The following is a 26,092-nucleotide window of genomic DNA, read 5'->3' as shown; positions in this document are numbered from 1 at the left end:
CGGGGCGTATCCCCACGCTACTGCACCTTGATACTCAAGACAACTTAAATTACGGCTAATGTGCAGACGCGGGTGGCTCTCCTAGGATTTCCAGCCTTATTTCTTAGAAATCCTTTTAGAGTAGCAAAAGTGAGGAATCCGGACTTCAGCGGGTATCTTAGCCCTTTAACCCCGTTACACAGGTTAAGGACTTAGGCGCCACCGGGGGCCTGGGACGGGAGGATTTCCAGCTCTCTCTCCACCTCACCAACAACAGCTCTGCCGCCTGGCTGCTCGGCATCTTTTGTGCTCTATCTGGCAGGGTATTATAACTGGAAAAAGTACTCATCTCGTTTCTTGTACTGCTTGAAATCGTTCGGCAAGCTGGTTGCTGGCGAGGAGAACCTTTTAAGGCCATGNACGTTCGAGGTCTCCTGAACCCTTCTTTAGAAACTGGATCAAGCTCATTGGGAGTCCAAAATGCACCGGACCCTAATTTGGAGAGTTCATCCAGTACTCATGGCACTGGATATTCTCTCCTCCATAGACCTTCCATCAACACTCTAAACAACGACATTCTGCTAGAAATATTGGTCTGGGTAAGTTTTCACAGGCATTGCTCACATCTTTATCCATGTCATATCTAGGCTCTGTGGTGCATATCATATCTCTTCCACCGTCTAAGGATCAGCTCTAAAAAATTTAGATAAACTCCGCCTCTCCTTCCACCATTCTCAGAACGACGCTTGTGTCCAAAAGGTGGCACTCCTTCTCTCAACGGCTCCTGGACCGTTCCTTGAATATCACAATAAGTCAAACCCGGAAAGGACTCAATTTTGGTGTTTTCCAGCGCTTGCAAACGGATCCAAGGTTTGCTAAGCGAGTAAAGGAACTCCGCATTCTCGCATGGCACGACTACGTTGTACACTACGATGCTCCCTGGACCAATATAGAGTCTATACCCTTTGAAATTGCTCCTACCTGTTGGGTTCAGTTCAGCAAACTTCTAGAGATTCTTCCCGGGCTAAATATATTAAAATTCTCGTAAGTTAGCAACACCGGAATATATGTCATCTCTATTAATATCTCTTCTAGTTGGAAAGCTAGACGATTACCGAGAGAGCTGGTCGATGTCCTTGAAAGTCTGGACCGTAACATTGAAATCAGTCTCTGCGCTGAGGTTGATCCGTCCACTAAATACCGCACACGTAGCGCATTAGGGCCTCAACTAGAACGGCGCCCTCAATTAATATCACTTATGCCAAAGGAATCGCAGCTTGTCCATCTTGAGGTCACAATATGGATAAAGCCTCTCCGAACATTTGAATCTTTGGAGCACTTCCTACCATACTGTTCGAAGCTGAAAGTGCTTATTATTCGCAACGCAATCAGCCGGTTCGTGCGAGTGGCCCATTGCTCCAGATCTGCCCGTTACATCAACCCGAGCACTACAAAACTCCACTTGAGGGAAATATCTTTGCATAATGTCTGTTTATGCGACACACATAGATGTGGAAAGCCTGAAGGCGGAGACCGTGCGAACCACTGGACTAACCTTGTAGATTGGTCGTCAGTCAAGAAAGCCACCTTCTCTTGCCTTGATTTCCTCGTATCATTCGGGGAAAGCCTTGCCGGTTTGCAGGCACTCAATCTGGAATTATTCAGCTCATCGTCTCCCAGCTTTAACAGAATACTTAGCTGTAGAAGCCCTCTAGCAGCTGAAACGATCAAAGGGTTCCTCTCAAGAACACATAGTCTCAAGTACCTAGAGCTTACAAACTACACCGGTATACTGGATCAAAAGTTGATCATGCATTTAGGGAAGAAGCTACAAAATCTTCGACTACATGAGAATTCTACTTTTGGGGTCCCACGTAGAGTACTCACCGATGGAGAAATTGCATTTATTGGGCAAAATTGTCCTCATCTGGTGGGGCTGGCGATCGATGTCATTGGGGAGGATCTCTGGGTATGTGCAAATAAACCATGTCAGCTGTCACTACTGACAACATACAGCCGCGAAAAACTTTCAAAACCATAGCCGACTCCTTCCCTAAAATCCAGCATTTAGAGATCAACATAGATGTCGAACCAAGAGAGCTCAGTACACCACCGCCTTTACCAACCACAGAGTATTGTCAAGAGCTATGGCGGCACTACAAGACGTGGTGTTATAAATTCAACGGCATAGACCCCTTTGATACTTCACGATTAACCATACTAGACGTCTCTACGGGACCTCAGTTTCCGGAAGGCCTGATCATATATGGCGATATCCCCATGCCTATGGATAGAGAAATCCGTGTGACCAAGTTTCGGGTGCGCCTGTCGGAACGGGACGACGAGAGCCGATTCGGGATTGCACACGTCAGGAACCTCGAGATAGATCGGCTGTTGAGAACTCTACGGGAAGTACACGATATTTCTTCTCAGGCAACATTGGCTACACAGATGGATCGTTCGCGATCACCTATAAATAAGGTGGAGCCCGAGCGTATTCTGCCGGGATCCAATTGGCGCATCAAAAGACAGTGAAAGGGAAGTTTGGATGAACCCGCCGTTCAAGGCACAGTCTCCATGGCTATTTAGCCAGGCTCAGGTTTGCGATTACGATTCTTGTTGGTTCCCACTTGAGGAGGGTGGATACAACAACGATTAGCCCAATGAGGTATTCTATGGCTCATTAATGCTAGCGCAAATCGAGTTTCAATAAGTGCAATGTTCTCAGTGCGAACCACATTGCGCTCATAAGACGGCTCGCATCATGGCCCACAGGTTGTGCATGAGCAGCCGCCACTTCAAGCACACTCTCGGATTCTAATGCAATAGCTGTTAATGGCTGCGATACCATTCCGAAGCTCTCTGAGTATCATTACGACATCGGTAAGATTCGTTCAATCCTGTAGAGGTTGGCCTCTAGATTGCCTAATCCCCCGTTTTGCGTGTACAATCATGCTACCTTCTATTATATCGATTTGAAATGTAGAACAAAGTCGGTCTTGTATTATCTTCTGAGTAACTTTAAGTGCTCTCATAGCGCTCATTCAGTTTCGTAAACGTCTTTAGAGGAATCAAATGGTTTTCTGAAGTGTCGTTATTGGAAACTACATTTTCTCCATAGCACTCCGGCGGGGTTCGATTGGATATGGACATATGGCATAAATGATTTCTAGTATTCACAAACCCAACCACAATCGTGATCAATTCGCAAAGGCGCTCTAAACGGGGTGTTTGAGCGAGGCCAAAACTTTATTCCTGCGCTAGAGTGGTTTACACTTGTATATATTTACATTGTGAGCTTAGCCATCCAAATGGTGGACAGAAGCTGCCAAATATGCCATCCCATCCACAAGACTCCCTCAACCAATATATATCTTTTCTCAGAAACTACTTCTACCGCCTTCTAAGATTTAAGTTTGCACGAGCGGCAACACCTAGCTTATGTATAGCATTCCTTCGTTCCCAAACAGAGCTCTTGCCCTCAACAACTGCTACCATCTCTTCTGCTACTCGTTGTGCAAACCCGCCTTTCCCGCTTCCACGGTTCTTCCGCTTGGTTGCAGCGGTCAGGATCCATTGCACTGCTGCCCGCCGCCGTTGGCGAAGCCCCAACGGCACAGGAATCTGTAGGGCAACACCACCACCAGCGGCACCTTTCTGGGAACGAATACGGAGCAGCGGTGCAACGGAGTCGATGGCAAGGGTGAGGTAAAGAATAGGGTTTAGAGGGAGATGCGATGGCGGAGGAGCGCCTGGGATGAGAGGTCGAGCGGGGTTGATTGTGGGGGGAGGCGAGGTGCGGAGATGTGTGAGGATGAGGGACATGTTCTGCCAGTTGAAATAAGCATTTGAAGGGGTACGGAGGGGTTGAAGATCATTACCCTTTGAGCAATACTGAGCTTTCCATGTCGCATTAGCAAGTTTGTGACTTGCTTAACCACCGGGTCGTAACGATATTTCAAATGCGCATCGCTTGGGATTGGCAGCGCTGGTAGTCCGAACTTTATACCCGGTATTGCAGGCGGTGGTGGCGCTTCCATTTCCACCAGCCCCAGGTCCTGCGACCGAAATGCAGAGGTAGAGAAAGAACGTGAACCTTTCGGTGGGAACGACTTGATGCTATCTTTAATGCTTTTTGGAAGCTTATCTTGAGCTTCCTTATCCCCTTTGACAACCTAACTCACTCCCGCTGTCAGTCCAATGCCCTGTCATTCTCAACGATGTGCGTCATCAATTCGACGTACCTCTTCCACAGGTGTCCCTTGCTCAATCTCCGGCCCCTTTGAACCCGCTATATCTGCCCTCTTCGCAGCCTCTTTGCTCACATGCAGTAGCGGTTGTGTGTCTATGTTTTTGGGCCTACCCGCCGCTGGGGAGTCCTTCGAGTCGGCGAAGTTCCTGCATAATGGTAATATCCTTGTGGTCCGCTCATTGCGCCATGTAGATACGGGTGCCTTCGGTCGGAATGCAATTGTCCACGGTATAGATAGGAGATACAATCTTGGAGGCATGATAAGCGGATGCTTCAATGATTCGTGATGCTCTCTGCTAAATTTCCTCAATTTTCGGGTGGTTGATTCTCCGGTCGCCGGAGTTGCTTCTTGGCAAACTTCTCTACGAAACGGTTGAGTACCAAGGCACCAAAAAACGTAGGATGTGGTTATCTCATTACTCTGAGGTTTTTTTTGCTCACTAACACCGTGTATCTGGCGCTTAAGCAGCTACTTTTATTAAATGTCCAGCCGGCTTCTGACACAGTTCTACATTTGGGGCCTGCAAAAAAGCAATTCAAAACATTGAACCAGAGAATAAGAGCAATAGCCACTTTACTCAGCCTCAATGTATTCCTCCAACTCAGAAATTGTCTTGGGGAACCAAGGATATATGCCATGTCAGTCAGGCTTCTCCCCTTCGCACTTGCATCTGTCCAAGTCGCTAACCATATCCCATTGTTCTCCAGCGTCTCTTCTTGTCGAACGCCCAATTGGCCCAAAAAGACCGGTCCTTTTGGCGAAGCCAAATAGGACGTATTTTATAGGTTGACACTTCTCCTCTTCACAATACGCCCAAGCAGTCTGTTAGCTGGCTCATCTGACAGTCTGTCGTCATTTCGCAAGTTTCAAGACCTCCATACGATAAACTCGCTAGTTCCAAAACTAGCCCATACGTAAGACTCAATGCATTCTTTGCACGTGATTTGCGCAATTTGTTGACGGCCTGGAGCAATGTGGCCATAAATTGACTCAGAAAATCTAGAGTAATACCTGCGTTAATGGCTCGCACGGTTCGTAAGCATCTCTCATTTTCGTTGAGATTATTTCTGCGGTTCTAGTAACTTCCAGATTCAGACATCGATCTTCTGTCCAGGTAGTACAATCAGCGAACACACTCGATAGTTCAAAGCGAACGCAGAGCATCATAAGTCTACTAACCGGCTTCACTAGTGATACTCGATTCTAATTTGGCCCTCAAAATGCTTGGGTTACTCCGCTTGGCCAGGGCTCACCCGTCCCCTGCTTGTTAAAACTTGGATTTCCCTGAGAAATCAGCATCAGACCAGTCGTCCCAAAAGCTCCTCCCACGGCAGAACTACTCTTGAAGATGGTGCATACTTTCTAACAACTTTGGATACTACCTGCTTGCGCTGACGCCGAGCCATGTTGTCGGTACGAGGACACCTCTTTGAATGGAAGGACAAAAATTTGGGGGCAACGGAAGAAGTTCCAAAGTACAAACTATTGATATTGCTACTTTGTGCTTTTCTTGCTCCACTTCCTGCAACAGCATCTCTGGCGTCTATTTAACCCCGCAGAGCAAACGACCTTTCTTCAGCATTACCACTCAGAACCAGTATTTAACAAATGTAGACCGCCGATCTTTTCGCCAATCTGCATAGAGACTGTCCCAGACTTTGGGACTCGAAAAGCTTAAATGTAAGATCAACGATAGCTCTGCAGCCAGTTCGGGAACCTAATTCAAACAAGTGTTTTGATGCAATCCTTTCAAGTTTCTACCCACTTTATTTATTGCTAATGATCTAAAATTTAGTGTTATATACAAAAACTCCATCACCTCCCTACAGTTATCGTGAGAAGTCAAAAAGTAAACTGCTAATTTTTAATATTCTTAAATGTCGAGCCCCAACAACAAATAATTTACGAGCTGTCAAACTCCTGAATTGATGAAAATATTCTTCGGCCATCACGTTCAATGGGCGATAAGAATGCACAAGCACTTCTATGAAACTATAAGAACCCAAAGGCAATATCCCTGCAGCTACAGAACGTACGCCACTAACGCTACCTATAGATCCACCGCTGAAAGGACCCCCTGTTATACCTTCCCGACTATAACTCCTCGCCGAAAATTCGGAAACCCGCGCAACCGACGTAATGCTTCCTATCTTGAATGCAAGTCTTGGCCAATAGTTGTCGATGATAGACGCAAGGAAGATCCGTAAGTTAACGGTTAATGAAGGATTTTTGATAGAATTGTAAGAGTGGACAAGCACATATCTCAACGCTTCTTCCATTTACATCCCTTTGGGATTATACACGCACAACGAAGTTGTAGAAAACAATCAGGCAACCACAATTACTGCTATGGATGGAGGCCTAGCCCGTGAATGCCCGGAAATCCATTGCTACTACCTGCAGAGATAATACCTCGAGATAACACTTCTTGGCCGATATAATTTTGACGGTTAAAATGACAGTTACAGCATCTAATTTGCTCAGCCTTCCATGCTAGTTTCAGCCTTGGAAGCTGTGTACACGTCTCTATCGTTGTTCCAGATTTGTTCGACTTTTGTGACTCTGCAAGGGCCGCTGAGAGGCCCATCCTACATTTGATAACTCCGCCTTGTAATGCCTCGATATCAGTTTTCAGCCTTACATCTTTCCCTGCAGTACGCCTTATGCTTAGCCTAGTGGTTATTATGGTCGCGAGAAAAGCCAAATGTAACTACATAGCCCGCACAAGCATCTAGCCTTATCCCTGACTAGAGTGCGCTTGGTTAGCAATGGTTGGATTTAAGAATCTAGATAGCCTCAAATAATCATTAATTCGGTCGTATCACTTCAAATGCTGATCAATAGAGTACATGAGCATTTAGCAGAATTATTTAATGGTAAGATGATAATAATTCGATATGTTCAGGTTCTTAAAGGCTTGTGGTGTCAGCCAATGCTCGGAAAGGTTTAGGGTACCTTTTCTTTTAGGGCCTCCGGCAGGCCGCAATATCGCCTCAGCCGAAGAAATCCTCGTTTGCATGACCGCAGACGCCCCCGAAAGATGTTTTGATATTTGAAAGTTTTTATTCGCCAATAGGATTAAGCCTCAGAGACACGATCTTTTATATGACTTGCCAAGAACTCTGCCTTGCGCCGCAAAGCTTTGCATTCATGGGCTACACTATCTCATTGGAGGCCTCAACATCGATTCTGCCCACAAGCTGACCGGCAAGAACCCCAGTTGCACTGCCTCAGTAACACTCAGCAAGTCATACATCTTAGACGCCCTGTTGATAACCACCTTGCCACCTACCACCCTCCTTGTTGCCTGCACCCGCCTCTATAGGTCGTTTCCTTTGGGGAGGCCTCAGGAATCTGCCTAAAGCTATAAAAGCCTTCCTGTCTCTCTTTTTTTTTAATTATATTTCATACTCTCAAGATTTATCAATATTCTGCCCTCGTGCCTTCAGATATCACGCCCCGTCGCCGATGACCTTCTGTAACCACTACCAGCAGCTCAGATAACAATTCGGGATACTTCCAAGCAAGAGTGTCACATCTTCAGCGGCATATTATATTCTTCTGACTCATGAGATGCCACTTTACGGAGCGAGGCGAAATGTGGTCCGACATCTCTAATCAACAGGTCATCGTTCTCAAAGTTCTCATTTCTGATCGTTCGGTCAACAACACTTGCATTTTTGATGTCCTTCCATAGGCCATTTCCGTTCACATTAGAGACCGTAGGGAGGCCTCAGGAACCTGCCTAAAGTTATAAAAGTGAGCTGCATCGATCTATTGGAACTGAAATTCGTCGTCAAATACTCAATTCAGGTTTGGTCTATCTACACTAAAGCACCATCGTCAAAAACAGATTTTCGGTTCTGCTGTAATTATGGTGAAACTGTAGTTGGTCCTACCGTTATTACTTCTTTTGTCATTATCTTTCTATATTCTCTCATTTTCTGGTTGATTCTATCTGATGCTCTTGTTGTATCATTTATAAATCCGCTACTACTCAAGATTGAAGCTGAATAGTAGACCTCGGTGCTCATTAGAAAGCTCCTGCATATCCACGTGCGTCTATCCAAAGCCACTCACCTTCTAAGCCCAGTGAAGTTTTAGACAAGGCTAATTACAACCTCTCATGCTCACAGCCCCTCTACTCACAGGCCTCTTTGCTCTAAGCCTTCCGTCTATGCCTTGCCTAGGTAAGCCTTGTTCGTATTTCGAAGTTCATTGCCTCGCATGTTCGGTATCTAATTGGATAGCCTCTGGGAGGCGTGAGGCCCATGGGCCTCCCTGTTTAGGAAGAGTTATCAAGGTTTTAGTCCCGACTGAATTCAATGTAAGACCCATATAGCGGCTTGGGTTATCGGAAGGGGGTGATAATACTCGCTTTGACTTTAATCATCACTACTACTATCGATTTTGTCAACTCAGTATATTCATCCCTGTAATTCTCTCTACGTTAGCTGAAACTATTATTGTGCTCTTTGTTCAACCATCCTTCGAAACCATGTCAGCTCCTTCGCCCTATAGTGTCACTTATCAATCACATCAACTACCCACCCCCAATGATACGCCTTTTGAAGACCAGCATGTGTTGCCTTTTGTTTCTGAGATATCTTTAAACTCTGATACAAGCCATGGTTCAACTGGCAGTTCCACCCTGTCGTTGGTTCCGTATGAGATGATCGAGCCAAACGACAGATCTGATCTTTCTCAATATCTGTCGGGTAATGCGCCTTTCAGCTTTGACGATTATTTATTCGCAACCAATGATGATTTCGCCTTTTCCGCTCAGTCATTGGAGGGAATTAATTCGGACTCGAATACTTCCGTGGATCCTCTGAGCGGCCCAGTAGTGTCACAGTTCGTGTCTTCTGATATACAATACATGACCGGCAACACGACCTTTCTTCAGCAGCCACCTCCGGCATCATTATATGTGAGTATTATGTAAGTAGTTGATGTGCGGGTGTCCAAGTTTGCTAATTAAGCTCAGCCGCAATTAGCCAATGGTTACATTACGCTCTCTCCTGCTGAAAGCACATCTGAACTCGACCGAGTTGGTTCTGGTCTTGATATTGGCTTTCCTACCTACCAGCTCCGGCTTCAGGAATCAGAAGCCACGCCTTTTTCATCCTTTACGTCAACATCAAGTACCGAACCGGCATCCTCGAACATATCTGGTCGGGAAGTAGAACTAGGGTCATTCGCTGCTGCACAAGATACACAAGTTCTTCAGGGTAGACTGCAATGCGAGCATTGCTATTCTACATTCTCTGATACTACTGCATTCAAGTGAGTCTAAATCTCAACCCGGGCCTGTATGCCCACCTTTATTTGATAGGATCCCTATGTACAATGGTCGTGGTGCTGCTCACAGGTACGCGCTCTTGATTTGGGATGCTCTTCGCATGAAACCTGGCAGAGGTCGTGGAGGGTCTCCATCAATTCTGGTTATTTCCGTCCGTAGCACTAATCTTCGATGTTTTACAGTCGCCATACCAAGACTCACCAGAAGCCATATAAGTGCAACCAGTGCCATTGGGCCTTCAAGCTTAAGAAAGACCTCCGCCGCCACAAGCAAACACACAACGTGTTCTGCACAACGGAGATGCAGATTCGTGGAGGTAGATTCTACTTCTGCAAGCATCAGACTTGCCAGTACGCTGTAAAAGGATTTCAGCGTCGGGACAATTTGCTCCGTCATATAAGGAACGTTCATGGGGAAGAATATGGCCAATTGGGAGATGGAAACATGTCGCCTGAAGCCCGTACTTCGGGGAGACGAAGGGCTTGACCGGGTAATTCGATTTGGCGCGTGGGGAATGACTGGTTTTTTATAGGCAGTTCGGACCGTGTTGGTCGGGTTTAGACACTCCTAGCAGCTCTAATAAGGCTCGGGGATTATCTCAAGACGCTATAATCGTTTATCAACGGTTTCTTCCTGAGATGAGTGATACGTCCAAAGAAAATAAATAAATGGCCAACTTCGTGTACGAACGTTTCTTCTGGAACGAAGGATACTATACGCGCAACTACATGCTCGGTTAACGTTCCTAGCTCGCGTACGCTGTCCTAGTTCCTGAGCCATCTTGATGAGTCACGGACTGCGGGACGCTTTTAAGCACCGAACCTCATAGGCGCTGGAAGTGGCAATCAGTCGGCGAACACGTCGCGTTGACGTAGTCGCGCAATTTGAGGAAGATGGATCACGGGGAATTCTGAGCAAGGATTGGGTACATCATGGCAAATCAGAAGCTTGCGGCTGGTCGGCGAATATTTGAGAGTACGGGATTTGGCAGGTGTTTGTCAAGAAAGACGGGATACCCGGCCGGTGGGCTGCTACCGTTGGAACTGGCGACGGTGAGACACGTTTCGGCTTTTTCACTGAAGACTTTCAAGACACGGTGTCATATTGCCTGCCTACGGCTCTTTTGTAAGGGCAAGGCTTGGAAATTCGGCAATGTAATGTTGCAATAGGACGATAAGTTTGCGGCGACATGAAGTTGAAAATAGATCTGACAGGTTGTTTTCGCAGGTATTGTGCCGGACTGCAAATAGGACGACGAAGATGAGGACTGATGAAGAATTGAGGTCTTGTTCGTGGAGGAACAGGGTGTCGGGAAAAGCTCAAGGAAACGAAGAGAAATACGGACGAGGGTGTTAGGCTGCACACCCCCATCTCTTTTGAGGCGCAGCTTTCTACTCATTCTTCAGACCTTTGACAGCCGTCCCACCTTGATCCAAGCGAGTCAGGGCATTTTATTTGCTTTTCCACCGGAAGATCCACAATTTTGTGACGCATCGTTACTATCATTGTCACACAGCAGCACATCTAGAAATATTGGTACCTAGAACTACAAAACCTTGGACGTCCACTGTCAGGCTACCTCTATCACGTCTCTCTCCCTCAGCTTCAAGCTTTGTTGACTTTACGGGCTTTGATTCTCGAACACTTCTTGGCACATTCAGCCACCACTTCCCGCACCTGCGATTTAGCGTCGCGTCAGCCCTCATCTTGCTATAGGTGGGCGCCCCCACAGGCGTCACACCGCCTTCACTGGCAATCTTCGCCATTTCCCGCCAGTCTTTGGCACCTCATCACTCCTCTATACTCATCGATTATATCGTTTTATTTATCTTTTACGTGCTATTCATTACATATCAACAACTCTGGAGTAGTTGGCTTATTGCTATCTCATTTATCCTCCAATTACCACTTCGCCTCAGAGTAACACTCTCGAGCGTCTTAGCCACTTGACTGACTTCTCAGGTACGCGTTATGTCTCATTTTCGCCGCAGCCTGCCTCAATTTTAATGCATCATGGCTTTCACTTGAGCCAAGCCCCAAGTATCATTCGAAAGACCGAACCCTTTCTCTTGCGCTAGAAAAATTTAGCACTAGCCGGTCGATGCTTAGTGGTTTCTAAAATGCTTCATTGGCGCGCCTAAGGGCACGCTTAAACCCTCGAGGTGGAGTGCAGTGCTTCGAGGCCGAGTTCATCTCCAGCACGTTTGAGAAAGAACTTCCTTCATCTTCAAAACAGCCCGTTGAGACATGATAACGTCTCCAGTGCTTCATCGAAATCACTTGCTCTATTCAAGTCTCTTCACCGTCTCAATAGATCTTACTCGTGTTCTAGTGACCTTGTCAATGTTTCTATTTGGACAATCTATTTACTTTTTCTTTTCTTTTCTTTATTTATTCTTGCCTTTCACATTATATGTTTATCTCCACCTAGGAACTTGCGCTGATCACTACTCCAATCGCAGTTCACTCAAACACTAGTAATAGCCGCTTTAGGCTCGTCCATACTAGATATATCCGTCGATCTAGGCGTCTACTAGAAGAATGAGGGCTGGGAGAGGAGGTCGTGGAGGTGACCAGCGTGGTGGACGTGGAGGTGATCCACGCGGCGGCGGCCGTGGAGGCCGTGGGAGAGGCGGATCTGACGCTGGATCCGACGGCAGCAGAGGTGACCGCGGTGGAAGAGGAGGATTCGACGGAGGCCGTGGTGGAGGTAGAGGGGGTTTTGATGGAGGTCGTGGCGGAGGTAGAGGTGGATTCGACGATAGGGGAAGAGGAGGACGCGGTGGTGGAGGCTTTGCACCCCGAGGCGGCCCTCCTGGCGGTGGTCGAGGAGGTCGCGGTGGATTTGCGCCAGCTGCTGTTTTTGGGTAAGTTTGTCCCCTCTTGCCCAACAATAGTGTTGACGTGAGCTTCTGTAGAAATGGGGTATTTCCAGCACCAGATGCGACGGTTACGAAGCTTGAGGATGAGACAGTCAAAAGCCAAAGCCTCTCGACAGCACTGGCGGCGACATCCCTGAAGGACCAACTACCTCTGAGGCCAGGATATGGCACAGCAGGCAGGAAAATTGTCTTATGGACGAATTATTTCCACCTCATGCCAACGGAGCAGTCGAAGAAAGAACTCTACCGTTACAGCGTTGCATTCCAACCCGATGAAACGCCCAAACCAAAAAAGAAACGTTTGATTCAGTTGCTACTGCAACAACCGCCTTTCAAGGGGATAGCAAGTGCAAGCGACTATGCGCAAGTTATCATTACCACCGAAAAGATAAACCTGCTAAAGGACCGACAAGCGTTTTCTATCGAATGGTACGCTAGCGATGGAGAGCCCCTTCCTGCTCCGACGAACAACGAGCCAGAAGGCCGAGCAGCTGCTCGGAAACGTAACACACGAAAGCTCCTTGTAGAGCAACTTGGCACAGTATCAATCGCCGAATTGGTAAAAGATATCTCTTTCCAAGGCGGCGGTGGTTTCTATTCGTTGAGATTGGAGACAATTCAAGCTTTGAACATTATCATCTCTCAGGCCCCAAATACTACCTCGGGAATTGTACCAGCAGGTCAAAACAAATATTTTCCGTTTCATGGGCATGTCGAGGCTGTCATTCATGATTTGGGTCAGGGTCTTGAAGCTCTCCGTGGCTACTTCTCCAGTGTCCGCACCGGTGTAAAGCGGATACTTGTCAATGTTAATGTCGCCACTGGAGCGTTTTACAAGCCCGGGAAACTCCTGGATTTGATGAATGAGTTTGGCCGCAGTGATTACTCGAGGGTCGCTGCGTTCGTACGGAAACTCCGAATTGAAACTTGCTACATCAGGGAGATGGACGCAAATGGGAAGCCTAAGAAGGGCAAGGGCGGACCGGTGCTGATTAGAAAGGTCCACACCATATCTGACCTGTCGCCACTAAACAAGAACAGTGCCAACTTGACTTTCAAGTGGACCAACCCAAATGGAAGGGAGGAGACTATCTCCATTCAAAACTACTTTCTGAAAGGTAAGTCTTACGTCGTCGAATTTTACCCGAGCTTCTGTGAGAACATAAACCAACGGCATCACTTGTCTAAATCAATATGATCAGCTAATATCCTTCGCAGCGCATGATATTAAGCTAAAGCAGCCAAATGAACCAGTTGTCAACGTCGGAACCAAAGGTGATCCTCGTTGGGTACCTTCAGAACTCTGCACAGTCCTCCCAGGACAAGTTGCAAGGCGTATGCTGCTACCGAACCAAACGAGAAATATGATCGAGTTTGCTGCACGCCCCCCAAATCAAAATGCAGAATCGATTGTCGGCCCTGGGCTTTCTGTAATGCAGTTAGTGCCTAACAACCAAGGAGTAAACGCTCGTTTGGTTCGTCCCCAACGTTACCCTAGCTAATTAATTTCACTGACGCTCCGCAACAGGCTACGTTCGGGATTAAAGTCAACCCAAAGATGCTAACTGTCGACGGAAGAATTCTGGAAGCACCGACTCTCAGGTTCAGAGGGAACAACCACAAGCCACGCGACGGAAAATGGAATTTGGCAGACGAACATAGGAAACCCAGGCCATTCTTTCAGCCAGCTCACCTCCAGAACTGGAGCTGTCTCATGATTAATGAGGGAAACCGTGACACCGTCTTTGGAGGATCCCAGCGGTTGACGGATCTTCTAAACATTTTCCGGGGCACATTGCAAAGCTATGGCATGGTGGTGGGCCCAGTACAACAGCCCCGCAGGGTCATTGTCAATTTTATGGATCTTCAGAATAGGAATTGGGAAAAGATTTGTGAGGTACTCGACGGTGGTTTTCGTCAATTTCCGGCCAAACCACAGTTTCTTTACGTTTTGTTACCAAGCGACAATGCTTTCTTATACGATTGCATTAAATATCTTTGCGACATCAAACACGGTATCCCGAATGTCTGCAATATCGGCAAAAAATTCTCCAATGACAAGGGCCAAGCACAATATATGGCCAATGTGGCGCTCAAATTTAACCTGAAACAGGGCGGTATTAACCATTACGTCGCAGCAGACGAAATCAAACCGCTTGACGACCGCGCTATTGTCTTTGGAATCGACGTGACTCATCCTTCCCCTGGTAGTTCGGACAATTCTCCAAGTATCGCCGGGGTAGTTGCATCGGTAGATACTAAGTTTTCGCAATGGCCTGCCAGCATTCGCACACAAACAGGAAGACAAGAGATGGTGTCTGACCTTGAAGAGATGATCCTTGAACGCCTCAGACTTTGGCAAACCAAGAACAAAGTTCTTCCGAATAAGGTGATCGTCTACCGTGATGGTGTCTCTGAGGGCCAGTATGCCCTGGTACTTCAAAACGAGTATCCCGCTTTCGTTGCAGCTTTTAACAAGCTCTATGGCGCTACAGCGAAACATCCCAAAATATCGATCATCATTGTCGGCAAGCGTCACCATACACGCTTCTACCCGACTGCAATGAAAGATGCCGACTCAAAGAATGGGAATCCAGTCCCTGGCACCGTTGTCGATCGCGGCGTCACCGGTGAACGTCTCTTCGATTTTTTCTTGCTTGCCCACCAAGGTCTACAGGGCACCTCCAAACCTGCACATTACGTTGTAATTAAAGACGAAAACAAGCTGGGCGCTGATCAACTTCAAAAATTGGTATGATGTGCTTCTATTTACACTTTCGTTGCTAACTGTTATTCCAGACTCACAACCTCTGCTACACCTTTGGTCGTGCCACACGCTCCGTCAGTATATGTCCTCCGGCGTACTACGCGGATATTCTTTGTGAGAGAGGCAGATCCTACCTCCACAATGTCCTCAAAGGAGACGGTGGAACGCAGTTCAACCAGCAATTCCACTGGACCAGTGGAGTTCATCCAACCCTCCAAGGCACAATGTTCTACCTCTGAGATGTGGATATCACTTGCTGGCTTTCGCTACGACATTTTCAGTCCTGCTATCATCACTTCGCGAGGCGCGTTCCTCACGAAGCCTGGGCATAGCATTCTTTCGGGGGCTGATGCCGACCGTCGTATAGCCTGGCCTCTGTTCTCGCTTAAACGATGCATTAAGCCCCAGAGTCATCATCAAACTCGACTCAATCCCTTCAACACTCAAGGTCCTGGATTTCAATCAACTGGAACGGCTTTCCTGACGTTTCGGTGGAAGAAAACGTACTCTCAAATCCAACCTTCACTTTATGTGTTGTAAGTCTTACTTACACGAGCACTAGCCCATGTTAGGCTAGTAACTTCATATGAGAAGCCCTATTTTGGCCAGCTTCTCCACTTGCCTTTTTTCTTACTCGTTCTGGCCCATGATGCAGGACTGATCAATCCGGATTGGTGCTTTTTACTACCTACTTTGCTGGATACGATGTCTGATGATAATGATTCTTATGCTTTTGCAAAATTGCCTCTCATTTTTTGGTTTCTTATTTGGATCTGTGAGTTTGGTCAGACAGATTGGATGAGTTAGGATGACCAGAGGTTTTCATACAAATATAAAAATTGCGATTCCTTGCCCTTACGGTCAACCACCGTCAAGCTATTCTTAAAATCCTAATAGCTTTCCTTGGCAGAAAAGCGCTTCAGCGCGGGGGCATCGGGTATGAGACATGGTTCAAGGAATAAGATTGCAGTAAAATAAATGGGGTGGCTGGTGTAGGACAGAAACATTCGGGTATGGCGCCTGCCCGTGCCTAGGTCTACTAGGGCCGTGCGTTAATATACTACAGGCAAAACTCCTTAATACGATATATATAACGATACATCTGGTATTACGATCTACACGCCCTGATCAAGCCTTTTTGGTATAACTAACGATAATCTGACTTTTGGCCATATCGTTAAGCTCTACCGCCAATATCGGTATAACTAGTTGTATGGGAAAGGGGTATATCTGGCCTATAAGGAGGGAAATCTATACCCTTTAGGCTTTCAGGTCCACTTTTTATTGAAGTTTTACTACTTATTTACCCTACACGTGACTCTTGATATAACAATACCATTGGTATTACGATACATTTGGCGCCAAAACCCATATCGTACTAAGGAGTTTTGCCTGCACTAAAATGCGATCGAAAAAGGTTGCTGTGAAACAACACTCGTGCAGTACTTTCATAGTACTGTTAATGCTTTAATGTAGCTTTTCAACGGTTGCATGTTCAAATAGACTTCTCCGGGCCTATCTCTTAACACATTGGTTTGCGTCCTACCGTTATCGATAGGAATTGTCCAATTATATAAGGCTATACGCGTTGTTTTGATTCTGGTGTTCTGCACGGACCACTTGATCTTAGGACGCAAGCGCGTTAAGGGATAAACTCTAGATTGTTGCATGAGACCAAACCATAAATTTTCCCCAGTGAAGGATAGACGGCAATATCCTCGTCAATGTGTACCACACCGCTCGGGTGCCGTTGCCGCTCTTTGCTTTTCAAGAGGGATTCGAGAACGTGGCTGGATGAACGAGGATGCAGGCTTGTTCGTGAATTGCCTCCAGCTCTCATTCGCAGGGAAGAACCGAATCAAGCCAGTCAATAGCCCGTCCTCGGGTCTCCTAATTGCCCACTGTCTAAGCTGTGCTTTGGGCTGGTAGTGGCCTTTCCCTCTGCGGATGATGTTTGGTTATACATCTTAATCAACAGCAGCCAGAAGTCGTTCCTGCCATACTGATGATGTGACGACCATGCACTCCGTCTAAGGAGCGCTCGTAGTGGAAATAGAGCTTTTGCCAGTCGAAGAGATGCCCTTGCAGAGCCTGAGGTTATCGTTGCGGTCGTTGGCCGTCATAGTGTCCCCCTGGTCGGCCAAGGCGCTAAGGCTGCAGAGGCCGGCCACTCCCAGCCTCCCGTATCCAACCAACGCTATTTGTCGAGCTAGCCTTCTGTTTCAGCGGATGTCGGGGCCCAGGACGATCTGTTCGCTGGCCGGCCCAGCGATCCTCGACCACTCGGTCTGGAGAGGGGTTGCTTTTACTTCGCAGCGATATGGCCTATTCCTCCAACATCTTCCAAAGGAGTCACCGACGTTCAGACAATCACCATTCTCTCAGGCACCAACGCCTGACGTCTCATAGGGCTGCTTCATCACAAGGTCCCTCCATGTGCCGGCGCATTCGCGACTAGGTACCCAGCCGCATTCACGGCTCGAAACTGCTATCTATTCCCATCCAATCCTTCACTCACTGCTTTCACACCTTTCTATGCCCGCAGGCTTTCCAAATGGACCGCGTCACAATGTTCGACCACGATATACCTTCGCTTTCGGCCTCGCTAGAAGCCTTCGACCCTGAGCGCAGCATTCACTCAGTTTACAGCACTCGTTCACCAATGCATTCTTCACGATGGAGCGGGGAAGAGTCGGAGGCGGAATCGGAAGGACCTTGGGCACCGCCGGCATGGCAGAAATCGCATACTGGGTGGTACAGGAAATCTCTCGACAGCGGTAGTGTCCTACGGTCAAGTCCCGGCCGATCGAAGGGAGCAAGTCCTCAACATGACTTTCACCTAGACCGAGACCTTACGCCTTCGCACATCCCGCTTCCGGAGTCGCCTCTCAAGCAGACACCACGGACCAGCCCAGAGCCAGTATCAGAACAGGAACGACATAAATCAGCACCAGAGCTAGAAACGCTCAAATCGCACGGGTCCAACTATCCACCAACGGAACAGCAAGCACCAGAGCAAGACGCGGCTGAGGAGGAATTGCAGGATGCTGCGCACACAGAACCGCCGGCTAACCTAGATCGATGTGAGTACACACCCACCGTTTCTAGACTTGGGCTCATTCTTTAGTCCTTCGTTTCGCAGTTCGCGCAGAGATCCTGCTCCGCGCAGCACCGATAGATGCCGCCATCTCGTCCATTAATAGTGCTATTAATACGTTCGCCTCATCTAGAATCAAGAGCGCCTTCGCGCTGCTTGGCCTCTTCCTAGCTTGGCTTCTCTTCCAGCCTTGGGATAGAGGCCTAGTGCCCGACCTCGCCAATGCGGCGTCGCTTGCGAAGGGATTCGAGCCTCTCATATTCCTGTCGGAGAATGTCATACCGCGATCGAGGGAGCTTGGAGAATCTAGCATCGCGGTGTGGGACTTGGGGGAGAGCGTGCGCGCGACAAACATGTCGTCGTCGCCGCAGATTATCGCACAGCTGAGCGACCTGAGCGACAGCCTAAGGGTTCTGTCGGAGAAGCTGACGAGCTTCTTCACAAATGTTGACGGAGACATCGATTCGTACGTATGGACCTTTTGGTGAGTCTGGAGGTTGCCGTACTGACTGCGATTAGGATTCTCCTGACTATGGAATGGGCTAAGCGGGAGCTTGAGGCGCTGCAAGACCCTTCCGCGGGCCGGTTCTCAACAGCGCTTGGGAATGTTCACTCGGCCTTGTGCAACATCGGGGTCCTCGAGAGGCACGGGGAGCCAACAGCGATTGGAAAGGCGGTGGCGAATACGTTAGGGCAGACATTTCAGCAGCGCTCAAAGTCCACATTGCAGCGCACTTTTACCCAGCTCGTCACGGTTCTCGAGGAGAATATAAGCAGTGAACTGGGGAGAGCGGCGGAGCTGTTCATAATCTTCGAGACGGTCGAGCGGCAGTTCCAAAACCTCCAGCGCATGGTCGCTCGGGAGGAGGATCAAATGTCAACACAGAAGGACGAGTTCCTGGCGTCTCTCTGGCGCAAGTCGCTTGGCAACAAGCTCAAGCTGAAGAAGTACGAGAAGAACCTCAAACTGCTCGGCAGCGTCCGGGCTAGCGTCCTGGATAACATGAAGGAGCTCCACGCTCACAACCGCGTCATTACGTCTCTTCGAGAGCAGCTCGACGGAGTGCGGAAGAAGCTAGTCAGCCCCCTGATCCAGAGTGCGCACTCGAATTCATTCGGACTGGAGCACCAGCTTCAGGATCTCGCGGGGACTCACGACTTCCTCAAGACACTTCGAGATAAACAGAAACACAAGGTGCTGCAGAAGCTATGGGGCGATCCGAAGAAGCGAGTTACCATTATTTCGGGGCGGGAGGATAATGAAGAGGAGTATTGAGTGGTGGAGTGGTAGACGCAGCGGGCGCAGCGGATAGACAAAGTTTTTTTTTCAGGGTCTGGCGTCCTGGTGTTTCGATCGGCATCGCGTATAACTAGTTGTAGCTTTGGGCAGGTGCGTTTCTCAATCTGGTTACGAATACCTTGTGGCTGTTCCGTGGCTCGGACTGACGTCAGGGCGAGTTCGGAGGAGTGTTGTGCTGATTAGATATCACGGGGTAATCCATGTAGCAGAAAGTACAAGAAAGCGCTCCGCCGCTGCCAATGCGTGGCCAGACGCGTCTCTGCCTTCCAAGAAACTCAACCAGTTTCAACCAATTTCAAATCATTGCCAAACATTCCAAACCGACTTTTCAACCCAATTTTTGCTGTGCTTGGGGCAAATCGCGCGCTTAATTCCGGTTAGTTCTCCGCCCGGCATGGCGCCCTTGGCAGGGGGGCTGTGCAGTTTCTAGGCGACATGATTGGCTGGAGCTGGCAGGCTCGCCCAAGCTCCAACCTCCTGGAGGGCGAACCTTTCAATATCATCTCTGCTCACCGTGCTGCGCCCTCTTCACCCCGCTCCCTCTCTGTGAAATCTCGATATCTGCGGCACATCATCAATTTCTCCGTGTAGCCTGACGCGCCTGACTAGTTAACCACAAGGCCATCAGACAGGGCGTCCTTCTGCCACATCTGCCACTCAGAGGCTGGCGCATCCCAGCTTCCTGCCTTCCGGATATTCAACACCGGTACATCTAGCCACGCTTTCCCGGGCCTTCCACAGCCATGAGTGAGTCTTCGTCACCATTACTCTACTAATCCTTCGTTTTCTCTCGTCATCAGCTCTGGGCAGCACAGACTGCCAGGCGCAGCCACATCATCACAAACATTAATTCCTGGGCATATTCTCCGGTGTCGCCTCAGGAACGCCTTGGCTAATTGATAGCGCTTGACGCCGGCCGAACATAGGGGACATAATATCTGAGTTCCGTCACCACGGTCGTACCTTAAGCCATCGCAGTAGTTACAGTGCTCGTCTTGAAATGCCCCCTAACGGCTCAGCCACCGAGACCACACCGCTCGTGGCCTCGCAGGAACCCCACCAGGCTCGCTGGAAGTCCTTGTCCCAGTACGCTGCCAGAGCTACCTGGCAGACCCTCACGAGTAATTATGTCAATATCTTTTTAGTCTTTGTCCCATTGGGAATTGTGGCCGGCGCGCTTCACTGGAATCCGACTGCCGTCTTTGTTCTCAACTTCATCGCCATTATCCCGCTTGCTGCGCTTCTCAGTTTCGCGACCGAGGAATTGTCCGCGAAATTAGGACAGACTCTGGGAGGGTTGCTAAATGCCACTTTCGGAAATGCTGTCGAACTTATAGTAAGAAATCGTCCCTATCAGATCGTTTGATATACTGGTGTGGCTGACGCCGATCGCTTTCGTGCAGGTTAGCATTGTCGCGCTCAAGAATGGAGAGATTAGAATCGTGCAATCGAGTATGCTTGGAAGTATTCTGTCCAATATTCTCCTGGTAAGTCAATGCGCCTCTCGTTGGTTGCGCAAAGCTGACCAGCCCAGGTCCTTGGCTGCTGTTTCCTCGCTGGAGGAATTCACCAAAGCGAATCCAAATTCAACGAGACCGTTGCATCCACAATGTCCTCCTTGATGGCCGTCGCCTGTGCGTCTCTAATCATCCCCGCGACCCTTTACGCCGCCCTCCGCAGCTCCAAAGCCGAGACCGACCAGCACATTCTCATGCTCTCGCACGGCACCGCGGTGATTATGCTCATTCTCTACATTCTATACCTCTACTTCCAGCTCTACTCCCACACCCATCTTTTCGACGTGAAAGCCCAGCAAACCGACGTGGAAGCTCAGCAAGCCGAGGGTGAAGAAGAGCAGAAGGAAGGCCAAGTGCTCACGCCTGTTGCGGCTGGCGTCGCGCTCGTGATTATTACCATCTTGGTAGCGGTCTGTGCAGAGTATCTAGTCGACAGCATCGACTCGATTGTCGAAACCGCGCACATCAGCAAGACCTTCATCGGTCTGATCCTCCTGCCGATCGTCGGTAACGCAGCCGAGCATGTCACAGCCGTCATTGTCGCGTACAAGGGCAAGATGGATCTCGCGATCAACGTCGCCATCGGCAGCAGCATGCAGATTGCGCTCTTCGTCACCCCGTTCCTGGTCATATTGGGCTGGATCGTCGACAAGCCGATGACGCTGCACTTCCAGGGCTTCGAGACCGTCGTCTTCTTCCTCAGCGTGCTTGTCGTGAACTACCTGATCCAAGACGGCAAGAGCAACTACCTCGAAGGCGCAATGTGTATCGGAACGTAAGCGCCAATCCCCTTCTCCCCCCAAAAATTCAGATTTGCTAATGTAAACTCCAACAGCTACGCCATCATCGCGCTCGCCTTCTACGTCTACCCAGACGACGCGTCGGGCGACCTCGGTGGCAACTTCTTCAAGTCGTTCTTCGGCCCACACGCCTGAAACACGGGTTCCATACACGCCCGAGCACAGGACCAAGCTAATCCCACTAATCCCACTTTTTCCTTTTCCTTTTCCCGTGTGCACCAAAATGCTTCAAATTTGCAGAGCTGCCGCGCGGCTGAACTTCATTGTATATTCTTATTCTCCATACGTTGAGAACACGCGGTCCGGGGCAAGATCTCCGGACGTGGTTGATTACGGCAAAATTTTTTCTTTTTCTACCTCTCCCTTTTTTTTCCCCTTTAAGTACTGTGTTTTTCTCTATAAGGTGTAGTTCTCTACGGGATCCGCCGGTTTCCGTTAGATGCCGGGAGAATGTCGCTGATATCGGTGAGTCGCTCGGCGGCCTTTTCAGGGGTCTTCCCCTTTTTTCTTTCCGCGACGGCCCTGAACAATCTCGAGGCTGAGGGTAGGGGTAAAGAAAGCGAATGCGAGACCTAGCCTATTTTTTTGTTTACTGTGTTAGTGTTTGTTTTTATTATCTGGTTCCTGGAAATGGGGGTGAAAGGGAAAAGGTGGCTTGTAAGATAGATATCCGAGGCGGTGCGGGCGTAGGCGGCTTTTCTTTTGTTTCTGTCTCCTTGTCTCTTTTGTATGAAGTGTCTAGGGTGGTTCTGTTTAGGACAGTGTATATAGGTCGTTAACGAAAATATCACTCAGCCATATTCACCAGTATACAGGAGCTAGAGGAACGACCAACAAGGATTGAAGAAACCAGACGAGTGATATGGAAGATATAAAAGTCAAGTATAAGCAAGAAACGATTGGCTGCATTGAAAAATATGCTAGTGAAAGACCACCGCCCATCCAGCCATCCATCCATCCCCTTCCCAAACGCCTCACCCCAAAACACCCACCCAACGAACCCGCCAAAACTCCCCCAGTTCCCCCCTACGCTCCCCCTCCCAACCCCGCACACCACGCCAAATACCACGTCAGACTCGCCCCGCCATCAATCAGCCCCAGATCAAACCCCGGCGCCGCAAAGAAGTTCCACGCAGCCTGCGGATCCACGATGGCGAGGTTGGCATACAGGATCCCGCGCCAGCCGCCCGCGACGGCGTCGGCGCGGCCGTTGCTGAAGTAGGTCGCCCATTCCTCTGCCACGAAGGTCTTGGAGCGGGTGAGGGTCGAGGGCGGGGAGAGCGGGAGCATGTGGATCCCCTCGATGTATTCGGGGTTCATGCCGAAGTAGGCTGTGGGGAAGATGGGGTCATTAGTTTTGGGAGGAGGGAGATCAGGGGGGAAAGGGGAGAGGGGAAGACATTAGGAGGAGGTGGGGGATACGGAAGGGGAAGACGCACTGGCGTGGTCGGCCTTGTTCTCGAAGAGGATGCCGGTGACTTTGTTGCCGATGAACTGGGGCGGCTGGTTCGTGTTGCTGCTGGCCATGAGGAAGTAGGCTGGCAGCGAGCGCGCCTGGATAGCCAGCATCAGATTCCCTATCGCCGCCCGTTAGCACTGCTGATACTCGCGCAAGGCTGGGGGGGGGAGAGTCAGGAGTTGCCGGCTCGATTACCTCTGGCCTCCATGTTCGCGTCTTGGATCACACGCCCCCACATCTTGATGGCGTACGACGCGAACACGTCCTCGGACGACGACTCCTCGTCCTTGCCGTCCCCGCTCTCGAACAGCCCCTTGGCCCAGCTGTGTCCGTGGTACCAGTCGAAGGCGCGGCTGAACGGGAAGTAGTCCCCGGCCTGGCTGTCCGCGAAGTCCTTGACCAGCATCTGCACCCACGCCTTGTTCGTGCCCTGGTTCAGCCACGAGGGGTCGAGGTAGCCGATGACGGCGGCCGTGTAGACGAAGTAGCCGTAGTGGAAGTGGTGGTCGTTGTAGTACGTGTTGCCGAAGTCCGCGCCGGGGTCCTTGTAGCCGGCGGACGAGACGACGCCTTTCCAGTTCTCGTCGTAGATGAGCGGGTTCTGCTGCTGGTTTTGCACGAAGCGGTTGAATTCGGTTTTGAGCGCGGCTAGGCCCGAAGCGGCCAGGCTGGGGTTGTTGGCGATGTCGCGCACCGTGTAGATTACGAAGGCGAATTTTGCGAGCCCTTTGCCGCTAAAGTACATGGAGTTGAGGTTGGTTTGGGAGGCCATGTTCTGAGCGAGCTCGATGGTGGCGGCGTGGTTTATGGCTTGGATGGTCCCAGCGGACATTGTTCTAACGGTACCATGGGAAGGAGTCCAGGGAGCAAATCCCATGCTGACTGGAAGACTGGGCTCCACCATAGTCATTTGGTTGGCCAGGATAGCGGTAGCTAGGCCTTTGGTGGTTGTTTGAAGTGTGATGTTGGTTTTTGCCGCAGCAGTAGCGCTGTCGAAGCTTTGGACATGGTGGGGGAGAGCAAACATAAGGAGTGAACGACTTCCTTGCTTAGTCCAGGAAAGTGTGTATGTTCCTGCCGTGTTCGTACCGCTGGGTTGCGTATATCCAGAAATCGTTGCAGTGGTAGCGTAGCTTCCCGCTGCTTGATCGTAAATACTCTCACCACTAGCTCCGGCAGGATTCTTAGCAATTTGAACAATACCATTAAATCCTGCAGGGCCAATGATGGAAGTGTTGTTCGTCATCCTAAAGCCGGCTACATTGGAGTTGCCATTAGGGGTTACATAAACCAACCAACTTTTCCCGTCCTCAAGCGTGACTTGGTACTTGCCTGTCGATCCCACCATGATAGGACTGCTGACTGAACGGAAAAACACACTGGTTTGTATGAGTGGTGTGGCTCCGTTGTAGATCCCTGTTACGAAGCCCATGCCTTGAACCAAAGGGAATGTAATAAGTGAGTTTGCACCGGGGGATGTCGAAAGATGTGCGTTCGCAGAAAAAGCTTGAAGTGTATCCATGGTCAACGCTGTTGATGATCCGAGTTCGGCTGCCGACAAGATCATGGATTGTATTCCAATGGGATTAATAAAGTACTATATCTCATAATTAGCTCAAGTGGTCGCCGTAACCACCACAAAGATAAATAAGATTATCTAACTCCTCCAGTTCCCAGCAGAAAGGATCGCTTAAGTGTTATTAAAAGTGGATACAGTGGTTGATTTAGTACAATAGTTGCAAAAGAGATCCCAGTACACAAGGGCTTTCTTAATCTATACAAGGAATATTCTTACGTGAACTGGGGAGCCGGGACCAAGCGCGATCTGGTTCCTATCGATATGCGATATGCTCATTCCCCAACTTCTTGCATTGCCTCCACCATGGCTCCACTGGAGAGAGTAAGGGTGTGTCCAAACAGGTTGAGTTTGTGTCGACAGAAAGAAGTTTGCATAGAACTTGTTGGTTTCAAGAGGTTTGGTGAGGTCTCCAGTAATTCCTAGACGAGGAACAGGGTGTACTGAGTTATGCGGAATCTGCGGCGGTGCCGAATCACCAGAAATAATAGTGAAGATATTGCTAGATGAGGGTGCCATGATTGTGGTGGTAGAGGTTGTTGCGGAAGTAGAAGTGGCAGTGCTTAGGGGGCTAAGTAGTTGAGAAAGTTGAGCGGTGTAGAGTGAATGAATTAAGGTTGTGTCGGAAGTCTCGAGTGTAGAATAGATGGTCTGGGAAGGAGTAGAAAGTTAGAAAATGTGGAAAGACACTTAAAGCTTTTTCTAAACCCAGTGCACCTTTGAAAATGTTTCTTAAATTGATGGAAAACGAAAGGATATGGCATGATTATAAACCTAAGGATTATGTAGATTTGAGCAAAAACAGGGCCGCGAATATGAGCACTTATAGGTATAGATGAAAACGGTTGCAAATGAGGCTTTCAATTGAAGATGCTTTCCATTATACTTAAAGAAACTTTTAATCTTACATCGTAAGGTTCAGGGAGATCTGACGCTGTAACAGTTTGAGGAGTATACAGAATTGACGTAGCTGGAGAGGGAATTGCAGTTTTCGACTCGTCAGATCGTGAATTACTTGAGGTTATAGCTTGGAATGTCGAGGAAGATTTTGAGGCAACGACAGTCGTAGTAGCAGCGTAGCTAGATGCCTCCGATAGATACGCAGGAAGTGAGGTTCCGAGAGACTCGCAGATTGTATCTGTCACTATAACTGTCTCCTC

General features: G+C 49.0%; 6 protein-coding genes across 6 annotated transcripts; 3 read left to right on the top strand and 3 right to left on the bottom strand.

The window, feature by feature from the left end:
* The first annotated feature begins 505 nt into the window (after window positions 1–505).
* Window positions 506–2,068, top strand: K441DRAFT_34945 (uncharacterized protein). Its single transcript, XM_067641307.1, has 5 exons — window positions 506–634; window positions 686–1,023; window positions 1,075–1,740; window positions 1,800–1,948; window positions 1,996–2,068. Exons 1-4 carry the CDS (start codon window positions 614–616, stop codon window positions 1,828–1,830), a joined length of 1,056 nt encoding a protein of 351 aa, XP_067496157.1. The 5' UTR covers window positions 506–613; the 3' UTR covers window positions 1,831–1,948; window positions 1,996–2,068.
* Window positions 2,069–3,185: 1,117 nt separating this feature from the next.
* Window positions 3,186–4,490, bottom strand: K441DRAFT_649874 (ribosomal protein S7; the record flags this gene model as incomplete). The annotated part of the gene is made up of 3 exons (XM_067646959.1): window positions 3,186–3,807; window positions 3,861–4,154; window positions 4,224–4,490. The coding sequence occupies 3 exons, from the start codon at window positions 4,488–4,490 to the stop codon at window positions 3,373–3,375; spliced, it is 996 nt and encodes a 331-aa protein (XP_067496156.1). The 3' UTR covers window positions 3,186–3,372.
* A 131-nt stretch (window positions 4,491–4,621) lies between these two features.
* K441DRAFT_672023 (uncharacterized protein) lies at window positions 4,622–4,987 on the bottom strand. Its single transcript, XM_067650502.1, has one exon. The coding sequence runs from the start codon at window positions 4,868–4,870 to the stop codon at window positions 4,640–4,642; it is 231 nt and encodes a 76-aa protein (XP_067496155.1). The 5' UTR covers window positions 4,871–4,987; the 3' UTR covers window positions 4,622–4,639.
* A 12,750-nt stretch (window positions 4,988–17,737) lies between these two features.
* On the top strand, window positions 17,738–19,556 carry K441DRAFT_598400 (uncharacterized protein; the record flags this gene model as incomplete). Its single annotated transcript, XM_067645109.1, has 3 exons — window positions 17,738–18,266; window positions 18,311–18,746; window positions 18,800–19,556. The coding sequence occupies 3 exons, from the start codon at window positions 17,738–17,740 to the stop codon at window positions 19,554–19,556; spliced, it is 1,722 nt and encodes a 573-aa protein (XP_067496154.1).
* A 1,024-nt stretch (window positions 19,557–20,580) lies between these two features.
* K441DRAFT_598351 (vacuolar calcium ion transporter-like protein /H(+) exchanger) lies at window positions 20,581–22,032 on the top strand (the record flags this gene model as incomplete). Its single annotated transcript, XM_067645104.1, has 5 exons — window positions 20,581–20,916; window positions 20,984–21,067; window positions 21,115–21,402; window positions 21,442–21,872; window positions 21,933–22,032. The coding sequence occupies 5 exons, from the start codon at window positions 20,581–20,583 to the stop codon at window positions 22,030–22,032; spliced, it is 1,239 nt and encodes a 412-aa protein (XP_067496153.1).
* An 891-nt stretch (window positions 22,033–22,923) lies between these two features.
* Window positions 22,924–25,451, bottom strand: K441DRAFT_598389 (glycoside hydrolase family 81 protein; the record flags this gene model as incomplete). Its single annotated transcript, XM_067645107.1, has 4 exons — window positions 22,924–23,228; window positions 23,337–23,474; window positions 23,552–24,953; window positions 25,152–25,451. 4 exons carry the CDS (start codon window positions 25,449–25,451, stop codon window positions 22,924–22,926), a joined length of 2,145 nt encoding a protein of 714 aa, XP_067496152.1.
* Window positions 25,452–26,092: the final 641 nt, after the last annotated feature.

This window comes from Cenococcum geophilum, assembly GCF_001692895.1.
Source record: "Cenococcum geophilum 1.58 unplaced genomic scaffold K441scaffold_117, whole genome shotgun sequence".
Lineage (NCBI taxonomy): Eukaryota > Fungi > Ascomycota > Dothideomycetes > Gloniales > Gloniaceae > Cenococcum > Cenococcum geophilum.
Note: the sequence above shows the minus strand (reverse complement) of the source record. Positions and strands in the feature narration are given on the sequence as shown.

Bases quoted from the DNA above. Each gene is read 5' to 3' on its own strand.
- K441DRAFT_34945 (XM_067641307.1), top strand. From the start codon at position 614: ATGTCATATCTAGGCTCTGTG. The intron at 1,024-1,074 runs GTAAGTTAGCAA...TATCTCTTCTAG, and splicing joins CTAAATATATTAAAATTCTC to TTGGAAAGCTAGACGATTAC. The intron at 1,741-1,799 runs GTACCTAGAGCT...TCATGCATTTAG, and splicing joins TCAAGAACACATAGTCTCAA to GGAAGAAGCTACAAAATCTT.
- K441DRAFT_672023 (XM_067650502.1), bottom strand. From the start codon at position 4,870: ATGGCATATATCCTTGGTTCCCCAAGACAATTTCTGAGTTGGAGGAAT.